Source organism: Tiliqua scincoides, chromosome 1 (assembly GCF_035046505.1).
Source record: "Tiliqua scincoides isolate rTilSci1 chromosome 1, rTilSci1.hap2, whole genome shotgun sequence".
Taxonomy (NCBI): domain Eukaryota; kingdom Metazoa; phylum Chordata; class Lepidosauria; order Squamata; family Scincidae; genus Tiliqua; species Tiliqua scincoides.
The window spans coordinates 167,251,808-167,274,651 of NC_089821.1; the positions used below are offsets into that span (position 1 = coordinate 167,251,808).

The 22,844-nt window shown below is 41.7% G+C and overlaps 1 protein-coding gene and 1 pseudogene across 2 annotated transcripts in view; one reads left to right on the plus strand and one right to left on the minus strand.

The window, feature by feature from the left end:
* Window positions 1-19,475, plus strand: part of ARHGEF10 (Rho guanine nucleotide exchange factor 10) — a 114,704-nt gene extending 95,229 nt beyond the window's left edge. For both annotated transcript variants that reach the window (XM_066612385.1, XM_066612387.1), the window contains 2 exons: window positions 12,149-12,271; window positions 15,027-19,475. In XM_066612385.1, the coding sequence (XP_066468482.1) occupies window positions 12,149-12,271; window positions 15,027-15,544 (641 nt within the window). In that variant the 3' untranslated portion in view covers window positions 15,545-19,475. The remainder of the gene's footprint in view (window positions 1-12,148; window positions 12,272-15,026) is intronic.
* A 458-nt stretch (window positions 19,476-19,933) lies between these two features.
* On the minus strand, window positions 19,934-20,050 carry LOC136637873 (5S ribosomal RNA; annotated as a pseudogene).
* Between the last annotated feature and the right edge of the window lie 2,794 nt (window positions 20,051-22,844).

A 22,844-nucleotide genomic window follows, 5' to 3' on the forward strand; every position in this document is an offset into this window, starting at 1 on the left:
TTCATCCAATCTCTCCGTTCAAAGGAATTGTTTCCTGCAGAGAGGTACAAATACTTTTCATACTGTAATTGGAAGAGAGCTTTTCTGTGTGTTTAAGAGCTAGTTGGAAAATATTTAGTCTTAGCTATCATTGTCATGGCAATAAAACAAGATGATGTAAACTGCATGTTTACATTGAAAAGCCTGAGGTATTTGGGCCCCTCTCATTCACTCAGATGCACATACTTACTTTCTTGTGCCATTCCCATCATATTTCAATAGTTTCTGTTTTATCTAGATTTTTTTTTTTCAGTGAATTGTCTAACCCTGGGAAAAGGTTACACTGGACCTCTTTAACCATTTTGGGTACAGTATCTGTGAACTTCATTTGGTGTTAAAGAACAAGGTAGTCATAGGTTTGTATGCAATTACTTGTACAGTGGTTAAAGCTGGAGGGAGTTGAAAACAAAAACAGATTGATTTGTATGTGATATTTTTGAGAAGGAAAAAGGAAGAAATTAAGAAGCAGACCAAAGCTGTGCTATGTTATATTGTTGTGTTGAGGAACCTTTAATAGAACAGTAGAGGTACATTTATATTAATTTTAATGCAAATTCTTCTGAGGGAGACGACTTTAGTAGACGAAGGCCTGATTCATAGAACAATATGGCAAACACATGTGCATTCAAACACTATTTCCTGAACTATTTCCTGAGGGTAAAAGTACCACATCATGAAAGGGAAAATGTATAGGGGCCAAAATTCTAAGTCTTCATAGAAAATTTTTTTCTGAGATAGTGAGGACAAAACCTGGTGTCAAGATAAATCAGGCTAGAAGTACTCTTGAGTCACATTGCAGTTACACAGAGAAACTGTAAATCCTGATTAAGCAGCTGCCTGGAGATTTCTTTTGATATTCCTTCTACTTAGGCCATTTAGATCAGGAATAATTCTTTGTAATTAATGCGCTTACTCATTGCAATCTCAGCTTGGGGAAAAAAGAACAAAGAAAGGAATGGAAAATATTGCCCCTAATTTGTACCCCTCCCACATTCTGAAATGAAAATGCTAGGATGACCGTTTCTAAAAACTCTGCATTGCAGTCAACTGTTCTGCTTTTCTTTATGGATGAGTACATCTTGTATTACAGTCACCTTTGCCACTGATTCTACTCATCTGACAAAATATGGCCAAACCTACCAGTGCCTAGCCGTTGCAGTGCTTTATCTTTCCTCTTGGGTGTTCAGTACAGATCTATTGATATTGAGAGGGAGTTGAATTTTAATTCAATGTGTGCCCTTGTTTGCCCTGGAGAAGACTTTCCTTTTTTCCTTTAGTTTCATTCCAGTCTAAAGGATCACCTGACAATGTATCATAGGCCACAGTTTAAAGATCAGTGGGCTAGAGGAAGGCAGAAATTGAGTTGTGAATATATGATGATCAGTGTAGTTTTAATGAGACTTTGAGCATCAGAGCTTTAAACCGGAACATCATTGACCAGGAAACATGGAAGGCAGACTTTGTGCTTTCATGCATGCTCTTTCCTTTGCTCTTTCTCCTCGCAGCCCTATGTGAGCAGAAGTGAATGACTGAATCAGGGAAGATCTCATTCGTCTGAAAGGAGATCTTCCTTGACGACATAAGATTCTGCTTTCTTTAGGGATTAATCCCGGACAGTTAGATGAAATCCCATGTCAAGTGAAATGCCCAGTCACAGTTTGATGCAGTGCATGTGCCTGTGTCTGCACATTGACTGATTTGTTACAGCAATGAGGACAATCTACCCCAAGGCCCACAATCTTTGCCATTGTCCATTAATTCTTGCACAGGGAGAAAAGTACACTGGTGTGGAGGCTTAAAGGAATGGAGAGGGTTGATGACAGAGCTGGCACTACTTTGACCATTTGGTCAGTAGGGCAGCCAAAGGCAGCAGCAGGAGAGACATACATAACTATTGTTTTAGAATGAAACAAATCTGTCATTTTTCCGTCCTGCCCCTTGCACTGACCCAGCCAACCCAAATTTAACTTTAGGGGAAATCTGTCTTGCCATGAATGCCAAGCAGCATTCATAACTCATCTGTAACTTTACTCGGTGGACCATCTTCTGCATAGTTACTGTGATAGCTTAAATCCAACACTTTTTCCTGTGTGTGTGTGTGGAAAATTTGACAACATACTTCCTTTCAGAACAATTCTGCTGACTGAAGAACTTCTTGATTTCATGACAGCATGCCTATGTAACAAAGGAGAGTTTCCATTCTTTATCTTGTAATGTAATAAATGCATTTCCTGGCAACTGACAGGAAAATGTCACATTTCCTCACTAGGGAGAAAAAGCGATACAACAAGGTTCCTCTGTAACAGGCCCGCAACCCTTCCAAATATCGAATTGTTCTGTTAAAAAAAATTCCTTAACCACAGGGTAGTTTTGAGCAGTTTTATGATGTGATGAGCCTTATAGTAATAATTATGGTAAAGTTAATTTGGTAATGAGTTTCCTTTTTGCAAAGGAAAAATTGTGATTTGATGCCAACGTGGCCAATCAATGCAGAAAGAAAATTAAGTCATTTCTGCCCAACACTGCATATACCCAACAGGGATTAAATGTGTACACCTGTGGGCTGGGCAAAATTGGGTTAAGAACATACTTTGGGGAGAGGGCTGCATTGCTCAGTAATAAAGTACCTGCTTTGCATGCAGAAGGTTTCCAGTTCAATCCCTGATGTCTTCCTGAAGGACTGGAAAAAAACTCCTGCCAGTCAGAGCTGACAGTACTGACCTAGATCGACCAATAGTCTGACTCAGCATAAGGCAGTTTGTATGGTGTTTCTAGGAAGAGCCCTGTTGAATCAAACCAATGATCCGTGAAGGTTAGCATTCTCTTTCCCACACTGTCCAACCAGATGCTTCTGGGATGCCCTCAGGCACAGCATAGAGGCAACAATCTTCTCTGTTCTCCTCCCCCCACCATTTGGTATTCAGGGATATTCTGCCCCTGTCACATGAAGTCTGCACTTGTGGAAGGACTATTTGCATCCGTTTGCAAAAGGCTATGCAACAAACCTGCATGAACACATCGTAGCACTGTAGTTGCTGTCCCCAATCAGTTCAGCCACACTTATGTTTCATACCAGGTTTTGAGCACTGTTCAGGTAACTACTTAGTCTTTTGACCATTTTCTTTTACTGTTAAACCAACATGTGACTCAAATTGTTAAAGCTTGCCCGAAAGAGCTCATTATGAAAAGTTCATTATCGTATTCTGAACTGGTCAGGAACTATTCAAGTTCAGTGAATAGAAAGAAAATTGTACACACTAATGATATTTATTTATCTTTCAAAGGGCATATAAATGATTGCATGTATTTGCTACCGTAATAGGTTGTTTGTAGAAGATCACTACCCTATGCAGGTGTTTCCTCAACTCCCAACTGGGCATCATTTTAAGAGCAGAGGATTTCCGTTTGACCTCACTTCCAACTGTTTAGTTCCCAGCTTGCCTTCTGTGTTCAAGATGTTCAAGATTGCTGGATAATTGCTTGCAATTTTCACATGTGAAAACGATACTGCTTCACTGGTACAAAACACGAGTTTGACATTTCTGTCGTTCCTTGTGTGCCACGACATTCCTTGATGTTTCCTGTATCCCCCCAGATGTTAATCTTAGTTGGGAAAACTGCCAAAGATAACACAGAGAGAGATTTACAGATTTACTGTAAAAGAGATTTACAGATAGTTTCAAATATTGCAGATGTAAAATCATCAAGATGCATATTTTTGCCATAAACTGGCAGTGCATATGTTCCTTGATTTCAGTTTTTTGGTAACGCTCTTTACTGTGTGGTGGTGCTGCAGCCTCGCTCTTGCTAGAAATCTGTTTGTAAGAACTTGCTCTAGTTCTTGTACTCCCCGCCCTCCCCCCCCCCCCGCAAGTAAGGGAGATACAATGTCAGTTCTGATTGTCAGTGTTGTACATGTGCATGCATGCACACATGCAGGGCAGAAGCTGAATAATGAAGTATGACAGGTCACCCTTACCACAGCTGTGCACACAAGAAACAATCACAGGAAGTGATATCATGACTGTCAGTCTGGCAGTGGTTCAAGCAGAATAGCGGTATGGCTACATCCTTTCACATAAGTTGACAGTGTATCCTCACAGCTCTTGTGCCTTCAGTTATGTTACTTATGGTGGTTGTCACTGGGATTATAGTGTGGCATTTAATGTTAACTACCAAATGGAAAAAAAAGAAAGGAGCTGCTGGTGTGAAAATGAGCTGTTGCAGAGGTAAACAGCTGCCACCCCTGCTTCCAAACAAGTGGCTTTTCATAGCTGGAGTGCCGGGATTTCCCCATCCCTAAACTGTCCATCACTCACAACAGAGACAGTGGCAATGGCTGTGGGAGCAGCTGGCAGGCTGTATCTAGTGCTGATGGAGAGCAACAACAAAAAGGGCCTGCTGGCTGAAAAACTAGGCCGGTGTCTTCTGTATCAATATTTCTGTGTCATTATGTTCCATAAAGGCAAAAGGCTTGCCATTTCTGCCTGTATTAGGGCTACCCTGGGTAGTGGGCTGCACAGTATGCTCATTGGCTGTGTGTACCAAGCTGTGTTCTTTTTTAAAAGGTAAGGAGAGCCAATCATAGATATCTCAAGTTATGTATAGCCTGCCTCTGAAACATCAGTATTGAGCTTAAGTGTGCATAACTGTTCTTAGGACTGTGGCTTTGGGAAAGAAGGTCTCAATAATGGTCAGATTTGTCTAGAGTAACTTGCACCTTAAACTTTAGGATCAGAACAATGTTGTTCCACCCCCCCACCCCCACCCCATTAGGATCATGCCACTTTTTGAACCCATCAGCAGCGGTTTCTGTCCTCTTGTTATCTCATAGGCACTTACATCCAGATTCCTTATGATTTCCCTCTTCTCAATATATAGTCAGCTTGCATCTGGCACGAGAGTTACTTTCTGAAGTTCACAGCCAAAATCAGGTGTACTCCGATTTATCCCTCAATTATCCTTTCAACTGTCCTTAATGATGATGCGCCAGGCTTTGATGTTGGAGCGCTATTTGTCGGTAGTTGGCTCTGGTTCCGCTCAAAAAGTTGATTGCATACAGGCTCATCTGCTTCTGTTTATGTTTCCGTGAGAAAAATAGTGACGTTGATGTTGTCTCTTGAGCGCTCAAACATTTCTTGGCGCTGCCTGAAACAACACATGTGATTTTGAGGCTTCTTTTCATAGAGGGGCTTGTGTTCACAAATTAAATCATTCAAGTGCAAATTTATGAAGACTCCAACTTGCTAGCTCTGCCTGTTTGTCATTGTCATCTTCATCTTCCCCATATGATTTTATCAGTTTCTCTTAGCCAATATTTCTCCATGGTCATCAATTAATTCTGTTTCTTCCTGAAGGATGTTGATTAAAGCTATCACCACCTACTTGCCTAGCCTCGAACAATGCATTTCACTTCTTTGTCAATGGTAGGAAAACCCTGAAAATTGTTCACACATTCTCTCCATAGGTTTTGCCAACATGCATTGCCTGTTTCAGGCTTGATTAGCATCCATTACCTGTGTAAGTGATGCAATCAACAGTGTTAAAGGACTTTCAGAACTTCATCACATCAGCACTGGAGAGCATCCATAGCAGTACAGGTCCATGAGAATATAAGCCTTGTGTACATGACCTTGAAGTAGCAAATCAAACCTTGGTTGAGGAGTTGCAGGGTTGAGGTGGTTTTGAGAGGAAGAAAGATGACTTCAGCATTATTATGTGCAAATCAGTGTGTCTCAGAGTGATCAGGAGCATTGTCTATGATCAGTAACTCTTTAAAGTTGTCCTTTCTCTCTGAGGTACTGCTTGACCTCCAGAATGAAATACTTGTGGAACCATTCTAGAAATAATCTAGAATTATTATCTGTCAGCCAGGCATTTTTATTTGACTATCAGAACACAAGCAGGATATTTTTGTTCATGGGGATTTGCAGCCCTGTAGAGCGAGCCCAGCTTTATTAAACGCACAGCCACATTGCCCCAGAACAACGCAGTCCAACCATCTTTAAAGCCAGGAGTTGTTTTGCTTCTCTATGGGTACAGTCTTATCCATGTCTACTTGGAAGTAAGTCTCATTGCATTCCATAGGACTTACTCCCAGGAAAGTCTGCATAGGATTGAAGCCTCAGTGTGCTTGGGCATTTTTTCCCCAGAAGAGCCCAGTCTCTTCAGCATTAAAAACACATGCTGGATTGCCCTTTTTTAAAATATAAGTTCCTTAAATTGTTGGGGGCAAGTTTTTGTTACCTCTTCATTGGCACATGCAGCTTCACCAGTAGTCAGCACGTTTTTGATATTGAAGGAGTTCCTAAAATTAATTTGGATTGGCCCTGAATTCCTTCTCATTAGAAGGCTGTCCCTCTTTACAGGGGGTTTGAGCAGCACATAGAGGCTAAGAGTCTTTTCTTGCAATGTGCTACCACTGACAGGCACATGTTTACGGTTCATGTCTTCCAACCAACCGTTTAATGCCTTTGCAGTCTTCACTAAAGTGTTGTTACTCATTTGTCTCGTCACCTTAGCAGACATTGGGGCACTTGATGCCACAGTTTGACACATAATCCAGTTGGAATAGATGTGAGGTTTGTTGCAACCATATTTACCCACTACTTTGTGGAGTCCAATACCATCTCTCAATAAGTCCAGCACAGTCAGTTTTTCCTCCAACATGGGAACAGCCACTGTTTCTTTAGTTTAGCACCAGGTAAAGCAGTTGGCTAGCGTTTTGGGACCATGTTGTATGGAAAATAGTGTCAACTGTACTGTATTTTTACACACTTGAATCACACTCACTGTGGCAAGATGTGAGAGGCATACAGGAACTGTGATGTTCAGATCTCATGTGGTCAGAACTGCTGAATTTACTTTAAAATACTTTAATTTGTATGTGTCTATCACATGCATGATGAGAGCCGACTGTATTGAAAATACTTGCTTGAGTGTCAGACTGAACACATCTGAGCTGTGTTATCAGAGCTGAGGTATCAATCAGTCCCATCCACAGCAAACCTGAATTTTGTCAAGAACTTCACTACAACAACAAAAGAACTTCAGCCATTGTTTAGAAGGGAGAACAGCAAGACAGAAAAAGAAGCTAATGAGAAGTCTAATCATAGTAGGAGAGAGCAACCCACTAGCCTTTAAAGGAGAAAGTGACTAGGTAACAGTGCCCCTTATTGATGGAGAGGAACACATCCACCCACATCCACTGTTACTGTACAGGTCTAGCTTGCATCTGCCCAACACGTTGTTCCCATTATGAAGGGATTTGTAAAATTTAGCTCTGTATACTTGTCTCTGTATACTTCCCCTGGGAGCTGGGGATAAGAATTGAGTTGGCAACCTTCAGTCTCAAAGCCTATGGTATCGCACTCTGAATGGTGGTTCTGGAACAGCATCTAGTGTGGCTGAAAAGGCCAATTCGGGAGTGACAATCCCTTCCACACTGGGAGCAAGTGCAGTCTGTCCCTGGTCTGTCTCCCTGGCTATGGGCCTTCCTTCTTTGCCTCTTTGCCTCAGCCTGTTGGCCAAGTGTCTCTTCAAACTGGGAAAGGTCATGCTGCACTGCCTGCCTCCAAGCGGGCCGCTCAGAGGCCAGGGTTTCCCACCTGTTGAGGTCCACTCCTAAGGCCTTCAGATCCCTCTTGCATATGTCCTTGTATCGCAGCCGTGGTCTACCTGTAGGGCGCTTTCCTTGCACAAGTTCTCCATAGAGGAGATCCTCGACATGACCGAGCCAACGCAGGCGTCTCTGTTTCAGCAGTGCATACATGCTAGGGATTCCAGCTCGTTTCAGGACTGTGTTATTTGGAACTTTGTCCTGCCAGGTGATGCTGAGGCTGCGTCGGAGGCAGCGCATGTGGAAAGCATTCAGTTTCCTCTCCTGTTGTGAGCGAAGAGTCCATGACTCACTGCAGTACAGAAGTGTACTCAGGACACAAGCTCTGTAAACCTGGATCTTGGTATGTTCCGTCAGCTTCTTGTTGGACCAGACTCTCTTTGTGAGTCTGAAAAATGTGGTAGCTGCTTTACTGATGCATTTGTTTAGCTCTGTATCGAGAGAAAGAGCTAGGGATAAGAATAGGCTCTCAGTTTTGGCTGTACTTGTCGTAAGAGGCGACTAAACAGCCACCGGGTAGATGGAACTCGTTAGCCTGGGAAGGCAGCTCATCTGAGAGAAGGAAAACTCTGATCCCAAACCTTCACTGCCTTGTGGCTACATCCAGATATGGAAAAGGCTTCAGGAGTCAACCTCGAGGCAAAATCCGGAGCCGGAGTCCCTGAGGCAGTTCATGGCAGAACACAGTCAAGTTCTGGCAACTCCTGTGACGCCGCTGGAACCAACCATATTGGCCTCTGCCTTTCCATTGGACCATTTCAGTGACGTGGAGAGGGGGGATTTGCTGCATGGGAAACAGTCTGACCTCCATATCTACTTTACCCAGGCTTCGTGCACTGGAGAGGACACTCTGTGCCAGAACCACCATTCAGAGCACAATACCATAGTCTTCTGAGACTGAAGGATGCCAACAACTTGTCTTGACCTCTTTGCAATATCAGGGGACATGTTTTGGGGCCTGGCACATATCAAATCCGAGATTTATATTAAGTAATGAGTAAAAATATGAAATCAATATAAACAAACTTGTCATGAGTCTTCTGAAGAGGGAGAGGTCCATTTCTAGAATGTGTGCTTTTTATTGTTTGTTTTGTGTCAGAGACAATGCAAGTCTTTTGTTCCCTTAGAAGATATTTTATTAATGTATGTTTATGCACTTTGACTTCCACAAATAACCCTGGGCTGTAACTTCTAGTGATCTTAGGAAGGGTTAATGACTTTCCCCTGTGTAATGTACTGGCCCTTTAAGATCTTGACTGGGTTTGTGAAGTTGTGGTTATTATGCTCAGCTGGTGGAAGGCTGGGATTATTGAAGGGAGGGATGTGGGTAGTTGATTAGTTGGAGTATAAAGAAAAGGGGAAAAGAGGAAGAAGGATCATCATCTTAGCTAGGAGAATGGTTTGGAACCTGTGAATATGCTTCTCTGGTATTTGTCTAAATGGCCTTTTTATGGGTTATGAATGGGGGGGATTATATTATTGTTAATAAAGTGGGGAATTATTGATAACCCATGTTGGTTGTTTGTTATGAAGGCACTGAGCACTCCCCACCCCATCCAGTCTTTCCTCCTGTGTCTTTGAAAAGGAGTTGAGGTCAGTAACCCAAGAAGTGGGTTCAGGACTGCTACACCCTGGCAGATGTCTTTCATTCATCAATTCTTTCCTGCTGTGATCACCTTAATAACATCATTTGGCTCCAAGGCAAACTTTTCAGCTTCACTCAAGGCTGCCCCTCTGATTTGTTCTGATGGAACACATGAGCATTCTTCCTATCTCCCTGAAGAGCTGGCACATCTCTCTCATTAATATTTTACTTTTTAATTTAATGTCTGTCCTTAGTATAGGCATAAGTAATTTCAGCATTAAATGAAATGATTTCTACTTGGAAGTCATGCTGTAAATTAAAAAAAAAAAAATCAAAATCTATCAGTGCACAAATTTCATTGATATGTAAAACAGAGTCTCTGCTTCAGACTGCAGGCAGAGGAGGCAAAAGGTGAAACACTCCACCTCTGCTAAGATACGTGACCTAGACTTCAAATTATTATTATATTCCTCAAGAGAGGATACCTTTTATTAAAAAAGAAACTCTCATTAGAACCTCATGAGTAAAAAGTATATATTTCTGCAGTTGTATAAGTGTGCAGTGAAAAAGCAAGAGGGGAAGCCTGTGGGGAAATGGTGGAAAATAAGCTCATCTAGACTGGGACATCCTCATTTGAACTAGAAAATTTGGACAAAGCAGAAATGGAAAACAAAGGTAATAGATGGACAGGGCAGCACACAAGGCCATACTATTGGGTCATCATGTGTAACTCAGTCCAGAGGTCAGGAAGAGACTTCTTTATTAACACATATTTATTTTATAGAACACCCTTGTTTTACTCTCCCTCCCATTCTTTTAATCTGAAGGAAGCAGATTCTAGGTGGAGCCAGCCAGTGCAGGAGCACTGTGTGCCTTTGGCAGCTGCTCCCAGAACAGGAGCGATCTCCTTGGCAGAGGGGAAGGGGTGAAGCTTTGACTTTAACTTTGGGGGTTGGGCCATAGCTCAGTGGTTGAGCACATTTTTTTTGTACAGAAGGTTCCAGTTTCAATCATGTAGACCAGGGGTGCCCAAACCCCGGCCCTGGGGCCACATGCAGCCCTCAAGGCCTCTCAATGCAGCCCTCGGGAAGCCCCCAGTCTCCAATGACCCTCTGGCCCTCCAGAGATTTGTGGAAGCCCACACTGGCCCGACACAACTGCTCGCAGCGTGAGGGCGACTGTTTGACCTCTCACATGAGCTGTGGGATGAGGGCTCCCTCCACTTCTTGCTGTTTCACGTCTGTGATGCCATAGTGGCAGCAAAGGAAAGGCCAGCCTTGCTTTGTACAAGGCCTTTTATAGGCCTTGAGCTATTGCAAGACCTTGATTCATTCATATAAGTTTGTCTTTAATATATTCATTTGTGTAAACTTATGTAAATTTATTCAAATTTTAATAATAATAAAATAATAATAAAACTTTATTTCTATCCCGCCCTTCTCCCCAAAGGGACCCAGGGCAGCTAATTTTAAATGTAAATTAATCCTTTTTCACCCCCTGGCCCCCGACACAGTGTCAGAGAGCTGATGTGGCCCTCCTGCCAAAAACTTTGGACACCCCTGATGTAGACTAAGCATTTCACCATTTCTAAAAGTGGAAATGTCTTTCTAAGGCCACTGCATGGTTTCTGAGGCCTTCTAAGGCTGAGGGAGGCTGCATCCAACCTCCCCAGGCCTCGGAAGGCCTGCTGGAGACCCCCACAAGCCTCTGGATCATAGGAGGTGAAGGGTGGTAATCCTTCCAGGTGTGGTACCCGGGGTAATGTATCCCCCTATCCCCTTAGCTACACCACTGCTTGTGAAGTGTGAACATTAGAAGTCTGTACACAGAAGTGAAAACAAGAGCACTTGTGAAGTGTTTTCTGAAGTGTGAATACACTTGGGAGTTCCATCCGCAAGATATCTCATTATGCTTATGCAAATATTCTGAAATCCTGAAAAATCCAAAATCTGGGCTACTTTTGTCCCAAGCAGTCCAGACAAGGGTTACTCAACCTGTACTGAGTTTGTAAAACCATATCTGTTTTGTTTCCTCAGGAACATACTAAGATAACACTTTGAGAATATAGTTAAATTATACCAGATAAATACTGGATAGGTTAAGCCTGTGGTTCTCAAACTGGTGAATTGTGACCCACCAGTTTGTGTAATACTTCCCCCATTCCTTTAAGGGGAGGGGGAATAGGAGAAGCAGCGATGCAATCCCCTGGATTGCATCGCTAAGGGGGTAGGGGTGTACTTTTACTTACTGTGTGTTAGGGCAAGCAGCAGGAGGTGTGGGGAGCCCCGTGCAGCCCTCCACAGGGTTCCCCAAGGCTTGGAATCTTCAGAAATAGCAATCACAAGCCACTTCTGGTTTGCAAATGCAGCCAGGAGGGGGCTTGCACTTCCTGTTTCTGAAGTTTCTGAGCGTCGGGGAGCCCTGCAGAGGGCTGCATGGGGCTCCCCACACCTCCTGCTTCTTGTCCAAGCCCACAGTAAGTAAATGCACCCCCTTGCCTCCCCTTAGCGATGCGATTCTGGGGATCATGTTGCTGCCCTTGTCCCTCCCCCGCAAAGACTTACTTTGGAAGTAAAGCTCCCAAAAAGTCTGAGAATCACTGGGTTAAGCATTTGATGAGCTCTTTCCAGACAATGGATTTTAAGTTGGTTGTATTATAGTTAAGAAAACTTAGCGGTATTTATGTATCTGTAAGAAAACATGCGTTTAAACAAATTTTAAAATTGCTTTTAAATAATTTTGTGGGATATTTGTCTTTATTATACTTACACTTGTGTAACCAGCAACACTGATTTGTCTTATTTCTGGGTTAAAAAAGAACTGCATGCAAATGTGATAAAGCGGGGATCTTACAGTGGCTAAGATTTTGGCCTTTGGAATAAGCCCGTGCTCTCTCACTCTTTCAGGACAACAACGTGTTTCTGTGAGCAGCCTCCTGGTGTGCCATGGTTTATTATTAGTTGGGACAAATCTGGGCATTATGGTAGCACTTCCTGTTCCTCGTTTGCAGGGAATCCCAAAGGTAACTGGTAAGTAGAAATGTTGATGTTCAGTATTGAATTATTGTTCTTGATATTAATCTAAAGTACAGCTTTCAAAATAAGGCAGATAAGCGTTTTTTCGGGGGGGGGGGGGAAGAGGCAGGTTAAACTGTCTTCGCTGTACTTTCAACTTTTTGCAGCAGCTTTTTTCCGAAGCTCTCTCATTCTTTTATGATAGTCTCTTCGGGGATGATCCAGCCAAAGCAAGCATGTTTATGTAGCATCTGTTTCATTGGGAAAGATTTCAGCGCATACTGAGCTTTCACATCAGTGATACTTAAAATTGATTAATGTTGGTGGGATCATGCCCTTTAGATACAGGAAGCTGGACTAGATGGGCCTTTGACTTGATCCAGCGGGGCTCTTATGTTCTTATGTTTAGTTTTGTTGTAAAAATCCTAATCCTTGGGACAGAGTAAAGTCAAGCAATATTTTTATAATATCTTTCAGTGTGAAACAGAATAAAACACATGTGCAAAGAAGACTTACCTTACCCTTAGGAAGTCGTGTCATGTTCCTGGAGGGTTGGGGAGGGCTCCAGTGCAGATTGTGGCAGCAGTTCCAAGAGAAATGTTTACATTTTGTTACAGGGAAAATTGGGGAGGAAAAAATCAGGTTGAACTTTTTTTGGGGGGCGGGGGGGAATAGACAATTAACAAGTGGTGATCCTCATTTAGTCACATAGATAAGCACAAGACAGTTTAGTTTTACTAATTTTTCCCATTATGGAGCCCTTTATGTGTTCTTATGTGTGCTCAGAATTCCTGAGCAAAAGAATTTCCCATTCACTTGAGTGGAGGGGACTGCTCTAAATGGGCATTCCATTGCACATGTGAAGCACTTTCCACCAGTTGAACTGTGAAGAGAAATTGGCATTGGTGGAGAAGGTCTTAATTATAAGAACATAGGAAGCTGCTTTATCCTGAGCCAGATCATTGGTCCATCTAGCTCACAGTTGTCAACACTGACTGGCAGCGACTCTCCAAAGTTTCAAACAGAAATATTTCTCTGCCTTGCATGGTAATGCCAGGGATTGGACCTGGACACCCCTGCACAGAAAACATGTTCTCTGCCACTGAACTGCAGCCCCATCCCTATGCCCAGTCAGAACTGTGGGATTGAAATAATCATATTTTCAATGAGTAATTTTGTGCCTTCTGAACTGAAAGGTCAAATCACTGTGCTTTGAAAAGCTGTTCGCCCATGGAAGACTGACACAGTATTCTATAATGATGCAGACTGACACAGTATTCTTTAACATAATTGCTGCAAGATCTTGTGGAATGAAAATAAAGGTTGCAATCCTATACACAATTTCTTGGGAGTAAGTTCCATTGAACACAACAGGACTTATATCTGAGTAGACATGCATAGGATTGTGCTCCAATATGCAATATACACTTGAATTCTTGAGAGCATGTACAGAATTCTGATGCATTGATACTGCCTTGGCTTTATCTTCCCTATGTAGGATGAATTTTTTTCTGCATGTTGATTTCCTGTTAGTACTGTTGCAACTAGTCTAGTGCTCTTAAAGACCAGTTGGTTGTAAAAAGAGATTGCTTGCATCCTGTAGCTTTTCTTTCCAAAAGTCATACCAATTTAACAGAATAAATGCCACTGTACTTCAAGATCCTGAATTTTTGAAGCTTCTTCTGGCATCCCCAGTAAAATAAGAGCTCTCTTTCAGCAAGATCAGCCCAAATATGTAAAGACATATGTAACAAAGGTGAAGTGAATTTAATTGAAAACAAGGCCTTTGGCTGTGGATTGTGGGGAAAGCATGTAGTGTTAAGACAGTGGAAATGCCAACTAAAACATCAGCTGATCCCCTACTCATGCTGTTGTGAAAACAGGGAACAAAGCATGAACTGTATGTAAACTTCAGCAAAAATTAGGACATGTGGTGCTGAATTGTTCTAGAGTCAGAAGGTAATATATAGTAAGCTGCTTTTTTCAGCCACTTCTAATCTGTGTGTGTGTGCATGCGTGCGTGCGTGTGCACGCGCTCTACTGATGCATTAGTCCAAGGAGAGAGGGCAAAAGTGGTAGTTGAATTAGTTTCCTTCCTGAGAGAGCTGAGAATTTGGGGAACTATCCAGACTAGTTTTAGAGGAATAGCCATGTTAGTCTGAAAAGGAAGTCACCAAAACCAGTGTGCCTCTACTGAGGTCTTCCCCTCCCATGGTTAGGAACATTTACTATGTGGTGCAGCAGTTCATGCGGAGTTTTTCCATTCCCAAGGCATATTATTGGCAGCTGCTTACAGGAAAACTCTCCGTGTGATGACACCACATTCCCATGGTGGCAGCTGAATAAATGTTACATGCAGGGAATGAGAGGAATAACTACCATAGGTATCTGTTTTTCAGTGTTGCTTCCCTAATGTGCATAATGCATAACATTTCATCTTGCTCTTAGAGAATAGGAATTCAGCATGTCTTCTTCCAAGCGAAATCTATTGCACAATAGTAACAAAGTGTTCACCAACTCCATGTTGAACTGTATATAAAGCAGTGGCTTACATGACACAGTAATTGTAGCTAGGTTTTTATTCACCAGTACAGATGTCACATTTAAAATTGTGCCCTGTTGATTAAATGGCTACTGAAGTAATGACTAAGTAAGAGAAGAATTATAGTAATGACTAAGTAAAATGACTAAGTAAAACTAAGTAAAATGACTAAGTAATGACTTAGTAAAAGAAGAATTATAATGTTCCCTCCCTCCCTTTTGGCTACAGGAAGAGGAATGGTCTCTTACCATGCACACAATGGCCCTGTGAAGTTCCTTGTGATGGCATCTGTGACATCAGATGAGCGAAGCAAAAGCAAATCAAGACGTAGTCTGAGTTGTCCACATTCGGGGTCTAAAGATGATGACCAAAAGAGTGTTGTTCACAGTGAGAGACCCAGTTCAGCCCTAAGTAACCCAAATGACAGTGCGATTTGGCTTGGAGGTTCAGTGGGATCAATTGCTCAGCGAAGTGACTTGTCTTCATCTTCTGGATCTCTAACACTATCTCATGGATCAAGCACAACGGAACACAGGCCTGAGGAGAGTGCGATCTATGAGCTTTTGAAAGATGTCTCTCTGAATCAGAGTAAAAAACGTAGATCCAAAGAAAGGAAAGCAATCTCTGTCTTGGTCATCTCTGGAGGACAGGGGCACAGAAGAGTGAACAAGAAGACAAAGCAGCAGCGACCAGATGAATTTGTTTCATCTGTGATGGTTTGGCAGATTCCACTATTAAATATCTAAAAATCATGGAACGCTGTGACTTTGCAAAAGACATCTTGCTTTAGTTCCAAAAGTCTGCTTCCAATGCAGTGATCTCTCTTCAAAAGAGAATTATAGTGTTATCATCTCAAAATGAATTCTACTAAGCTAAATGTTGACCCATGCAAAGTTTACTCTTATGAAGAGCTATGTTGAAGTCCTTTGAATTAATTGTGTAAAATCTCTTTCTCAGAATTGTGTTGAAAATGGTTAGCCGATCAATGGGTTAATGGTAGATACTTTGCAGAAACATAATTTGCTGAACATAGTTCATTTTAAGCTACATTTACAATTTTGCCATTATTTATATTAAAATTTTATGGACTAAAACACTAAGTGAAGGGCAAGGATCAAACAGCATTCCTTTGATGGGTTTTGCTTCCTTAAGTAATCTGACAAAGTGACATAATAGCATGTGCTGTACATTTTAACAAATATTTTTGAGCAATAACTATTCCAATATAGTGATTGACTAGGTTTATACCGGAATGAGTAGATTATTTGTAAAATATTCCTGCAAGAAACTGACATACAAAAAAAGAAAATGCAGCTTTATCAGATGCTACTTTAGATTTATACTAGTTGACTAATTTTAATTTTCAGTATTAAAGAGAATGTTGCAGAAAATTAATGTTAAAATTTTGAGACACACAAAATAACAAGTTTTACACCTCTTGCTTATTCAGTGGGGTGGGGGGTTACCCACTTGTTCATTACCAATAGATAATAAAATCTCCTACCAAATGCATATTTTAATTACTAGGTACACAGCGGTTTAAGTTTTGCTTGATTACAATACATTCTATTGCTGGCAATGGAGTGTGCTCCATTTCTTTGTTAATGTATATGTTTTGAATAATGTTTATGGGAGAAGGATGTAAAAGAAAATGTTAAATGAAAAGAACTTTTAACATGAAGAGATGATGACGGCACCACCAGATAGTACTGAGTTCAGTTGTATGAATGTATCAAGGCATATCAGAATGCACATTATTAATGCAGACTAAAGTCAATTGATGTGCCCTTTAGCCAGGACAGCGCTAAAATCTACTATATAATTTATTAAGGAAAGAAGCATGTCCTGCAGGGGTTCAAACACGTTTCATTCAGCAGGCTGAAGTTAGAATCCATGGAACCTGCTGAGGGCTGGGAGTGACATAAGAGGAAGCGATGTCATTAAGTAGGTGATGACTAGAAATAATAATAATAATAACTAGGTATTTATATACCGCCTTTCTGGTCATTGGATTACTCCTCTGACTTTATTCAAGGCAGTTTACATAGGCAGGCATTTCTAAATCGCTCAAGGGGATTTTTACAATCTCTCTTTCAAGAACCAACAACATTTCAGAATGGATCTTCCTGGTTTGGTCTCACTTCTGGCCTCCAGTTCTCCCACACAGGCTGGCAAGCAGCTCCATCTCTCACATGGAGGGCAGCCAAGACGCTTCTTGCTCACACCAAGAGCAGGTGGAATCACTCAGCTGGGCTTGTCAGCTGCTTCAAGGTGTCGCCATTCTCAGCCGTTCAGGGAGCTGCCGGTGTACTCGAACTAGCGACCTTCTGATGTTATCTTCGGGCTAACAGAGGCTCTACCCTCTAGACCAGACATCCTGCCCAAATAAGAACAAATAAGCACTTTGTTCTCACACGGAAGCTCATTTGCTGCAAATGACAGAAAATGTGCAAATCTTGTTCATGTTTTCGAGCTATGAGATTGTCCAATTATTGTTCTGGGGGAGCCCAGTTACCACACGGGCTGCTTTTCAGCTGCAGTGCTTCTGCTACAGTGTAATTTTGCAGCTCAACAGCTGAGAGTGATGCCTCAACAGATGTGGCACTGCTGTAAAAGTGGCCTGTGTGATAATTGGGTTGTCCCAAAGTGATAATTGGGCTCTCCCAGCACCTAGGCTGCATCTCCCTCTCTCATTCCTCTTGTCTGCCCCTTCCCTCATAGCATTTCTTGCTTTCTGAGGCCTCCTTCCATCCCTCCTCCGGGAGCCTTGGCAGAAGTGATGCTGCTGAAAAGGCAGCTCTTGGATATCCCAGTTATATTGGGGACCAGATAAGGGCACTGGGCCTTTGAGACCCTGACCTTGTACATAGTTGCAAGCAAGAGGGAAGGAAACCTGTTGAATTAGTGCAAGGTCCATAATCCTGTTTTGCTATCTCTCTTGCATTATGCTACCCTTCAGCCCTAGTAAAGCCCATACATACCAGCAATTCAGACACAGGCAGTGCAGTAATCTCCAATGTTGCTGTGCTGGTAAGAGAATTTGTAACGGTCACAGCAATCAGTTGCAAGCCCAGGGCTCCCTTCCTTGAGACCAGTGTAAGGATTGCTAGCAGTCACTTTGCAACCTGTTGAGCTTTGTCATCTTAGAACCTAGCTGTTTTTGGGCTTTTCCACAGTTCAGCTCTATAGTGAGACCATTTGTGTACTGCACTCTTTATAGCTATACCTCTTAAGGCTATTTCATCCCAGGATATGTTTCTTAGGGTTTGTGAGACTCATTTCAGGGCATGGAATGGAATTAAGACAGGGGCTTTAAAAGTAGCTGTTGATAACTCACTGCACCAACGAATGGTCCACTAGCTAGGAGAAACTGAAACATTGCAGTAGTGTTGGACCACTTTCATTCTTTCACTAGCACAAGAATGCTGCTTCTGCTATGTGATACTTATGCTTTTGAAAAGACTTTGATCTGAATTAGACGCATTATGTACAATTCAGAGATGGCCAATCTCTCCTAAAGCAGATTTCAATAGAACTTGTCCACCTAACTTTGTCCTTGTTGCATGCTCTCATTCTTTTGGAAAATTTATAGCTAATGCTATTAGAAGATACAGAAATTGCCTTATTTCTCATTAATTATAACTTCTTGCATGTAAGCACCTAATAACGTCTCCAAGATATTGAGGGCCCAATCATATGCGCATGGCTCACAGTGTGCTTTAATTCTGACAGTCGAAAAAGGTGATGTGCCATTCCCTGCAGCCAGGCTACTGCTGCACCAGAAAATCAGCACAGAGGGGAGTCGGTGGGGGGTAGGTGGGAAGGGAGAGAAACAAACGTTCCGTTATGTGGAGGAGACCTTTGGAACTGCCCCACCCCTCACAGAAGGCAGTGCATGCTCTGATGGTGCGGATACATCAGTGGGGGGGGGCATTAGATAGTATTGGGCTGTAAGTTTTCTACTCTGAGTAACTTCTTTGACTTTGCCGCCATGGCTCAAGATCCACAGATCCATGAAGGTCCCTATTTTTTAATATTGAGAATTTGCTTTTAAATTTGCTAGGGAAGGGAAGGGTCAAAAACAGTTTGATATGGCAGTGGGGTCAACTGTCCAAAGGAAAAAACAGTCAAAGATTCCACTCACCCAACAAAACACTCTCTATCAGATTCATATAATAGAGGCAGCAGAATCTTAAGCCTTTGGATCCCAGCCACTCAGTACTGTTAATGAACAACAGACATTTCTACAAGATATATGCGCTGCTAGATGGTATGGCAAAGAAATACTTTGAAAGTATGTTATAAAATTGTATATAGGTGTGAACTAAAATGCTAACCAGTAACCAAGTGCAAAATGCAATATTTGCTTTGTAATACATTGCCAACTGGTACTGTACTGCTTCAATGTTGGCTGCAAGCCAATGGTAATATACTTTTAGAGTCAACAAATAGATATATATGAACACGTTGCTAGGCGGACCAGATTTTGGTTCCGATTCCACTTGAAAATGCAGAAGTCCTAAGAAGAAAAAAAGAGTTCAACCACTACACTACATTTAACTAGTTATAACATCTAACAGTATATGTGTTATAACCTGAGCCATAAAAATTTGTATTTATGTCCAAAATAAACTCAGCAAAATGTTTTAATTGAAAAAAAAACTGTGAATAAACAAGTCAAACTGTATTGTTTTGTTCTTACTTGGAGTTCAAAGAGGTGCATTCAGTTTGTAGAGTTTAGGCTGGAAATGGCTTCACAAATACCTTTTTGAAGAGGCGTTTTAGCTAGAAATTCTAAGGTAATTTGTTTCAATATAGTGAATCTTTAAATGATTATTGGCAGCAATAATGTGCCAACAATAATGGCAACAATATATATTGTAATTGTTAAATGTGAAGGATGTGTGGAATTCCTTTAATAGATATAGTATGTGATGTGCGCCTTGTGCACCAGAATGCTTTCCATGGTGTTCCTACAGAACACATCCTGACTGGGGGTCCAATCCTATCCAACTTTCCAGCACCGGTGCAGTCACAATGCAGTGCTGATGTAAGGGAACGAATGTTCCCATACCTTGAGAAGGTCTCTGTGCCTACTTGGTTGGCAACCTTCAGTCTCGAAAGACTATGGTAGAAGCCTACAGCACCCAGTATTCCCAGGCGGTCTCCCATCCAAGTACTAACCAGGCCTGACCCTGCTTAGCTTCCGAGATCAGACAAGATCGGGCATGTGCAGGGTAACAGTTGCTTCCCACCACAATATGCAGTGCACGTCCCATTGGCCCAGCTGCACTGGCACTGGAAAATTGGATAGGATGGGGCTCTCAGACAGCAACATGAACAACATGAACATTCTACAACATGAACAACATGTTCATGCATGCTGAACAAGATTCAGCAACATGAACAACATGAAACATTCTAAGTCCATTTTCCAAAACATTTGTATATTTGGAAAAGCCCATTGACCTTAGCAGGAAACAGCCACTACCAGCTCCATGGGGCTGCAACTATAGGATTTATCAAGTACCTGGGAGACTACAATGAATTCCTGAGAGTTGGAGAGAGGAGGCTAATTTGATTTACAGGGATGTTCAATGGCTAACAAGCAGCATGACACATACAGAGCAGAACCTATGAGGTAATTAAACGTATAGGACAACATCTGGTACAGTCTTCCTGCAACAGTATGACTTTTGCAAGTGAAACTGGGTTAAACTTGCATACAAAAAGCTCATGCATCAGGGAGAGGGTTTCTAAGCTAGATTTCTGTTTAGTGCACTAGCTTTCTTTTGACATGCACAGATAAACAGTAAATTCTACATTGTCATGTACTGGTTAACTGAATTCCGACATACTGGGTTTGAGTCTCACCTCTGCCATGAACTCACTAGCTTTTAGTGAGCTTTAGACAAGCTTCTTCCTCTCAGTCACAATATGAGGAGAAGAATAGTTACCTTACAGGGTAACTAAAGATTGCTACCTTACATTGTAAAGATTACATCAAGATAATACAGGTTTGCGAAGTGTTTTTCACACTCAGAAAGTGGTGGTCTTAAATATTTATATACAAGTGCTAAGTATTAGTAAGGTTTTAAGGCAGATGTAAAATGTTCTGTAAGGAAAGGAATTATGGACTGCAGACATACATAAATGAAATGCTTCTCCAGAAAAATTTAAGCAGTTGCAGACATCTGCAACCTCATCCAAACGGACACCAGACTGGTGCTTCATGAATTTAAAAAACAACACTGAAGCAGTGTCTTGAAGTCTGTTCTGTTGAATTGATTGTGGAAAAAATGTACAGTGTATCAGGTTTTTAACATTTCGTCATGACAGAGCTCCATTATAAGAGTTAAACTAGCTATATGTTGTCCTTCTAAGTTTTGTCTCTGCAAAGCCGATGTTGATCAGTCAACCTTTTTTCTTCCTGACTGGGTCTGTACCTTTAACAGCTGAATAATGGGCACAAATTCAATAGCTGAACCTGCTCCCTACTGTAGAGAGCCAGTAATGGGCAAATCTTTGCCTGCTGATTATGTGCTTTTGAGGGAAGGTGTCTGAGACAGAACAGTCTTGCCAGAAAAATATTGGCAACCCTGCACGATGCGGGAAATGGAATTGCAAAATCATTATACAGTACAAATTTGTGGTGTATACACTGTTGATTAGAGTAATTGCCCACTTAAATGTTTCAAAATATTCCTTGATAGAAGTTTTGACTTTACTTCAACTGAAATAACTATATATAGTTCTGAATAATTTTTAAAAAAGGAAAATAGTCTCCAGGGTCACACTTTATCCTCATTTTGCAATTTTCCACCTTGGCTGTACTTATATGATCTGGTTTTTGTTAACAATTTCAATCTTGTACTTTTTAGTGTCATCAAGCTTACAGTAAATCATACAGTACATCTTAGTTGGACTTAGGTGATTTTGCTTTCTGTTAATTTAAATCTCCTATTTTGATTGGATTTAAAATATTTTAGTCTTGATGCTATTCTTACAACTTGGTTAGATTTGCATGATCTTGCTCTTGTCAATAATTTCAATCTTGCATTTTTGATAAGTTTATACAAATGTGTTTTTTTGTTGATAGTGTTAATTTTGAACTTTGGTTGAACTTCTTAGATTTTTGTTCTTTGGCAGGTGACTTCAGTTTTACATGTGTGCTGGACTTGTGAGGTCCTGCTAATTAGTAACCTTTTATTCTATTTTAATCTGATCTGGCTTATGTTGATCCTGATGTGATTTGAATTTGGAAGGCCTTGCACCAATGAGAAATCTAATTTTTAATAAAATGGTTGTCAGGCTCTGCTGCATCTGGTTGTATTAAATGGATGCACTATCTAACAGAATTACATTTTTGAAATGTGCCATCAGGAATGTTCACTTTCTTCTGTGTAAAAAATGTATGGTATATCAGGGCTCAGTCCTATCCCTTTGTATCTTTCCTTCCCCTTCTGGCAATGCAGCTGCACCATGGAGGCTTGTGCTGTATCCTGGTTGGGGGGGGGAGTGCCATGATGCAACAGGCTAGGGAAGTACGGCAAAGTTCTATTTACTGTACTCTGCCATGCCATTGTCTCATATGAGTCTCCTCAGACCTGTGCCAGTTCTAGCTGGCACAAATCTGAGGAGACAAAGGGGGCTTGCCAGCAGCTATCGGAAAGGGATAGCAATGGTGCAAATCACCTGTGCTGGGTGCCAAGCCTTCTCACTTCCATCATGCCTGCAGCCTTCTCCTGTTCCACCCTCTCCCTGCCCATTCTGCCCTCCCAGTTGACCTACCCGAGTCAGTGGACCTTCTTCAACCTATTGCCTAAAGTGTGACCTCTTTACTGGTGTGCTTGCATGCTGCTAGTATTCTTTTTTCGACTGCCATAAGGTGTGCTTTACTGGTGTGCTTTGCGGCTGCCTACTGTTCTGGCAGCAGTGAAGCCCAATAGCAGAGGTTCCCAAACGGAGGCATTGCAACTCCCCAGCCTGGGAAGCCCTTTCTCTGCCCCCTTAAGGGGTGGAGGATGGCGACGATCCATTCACCAC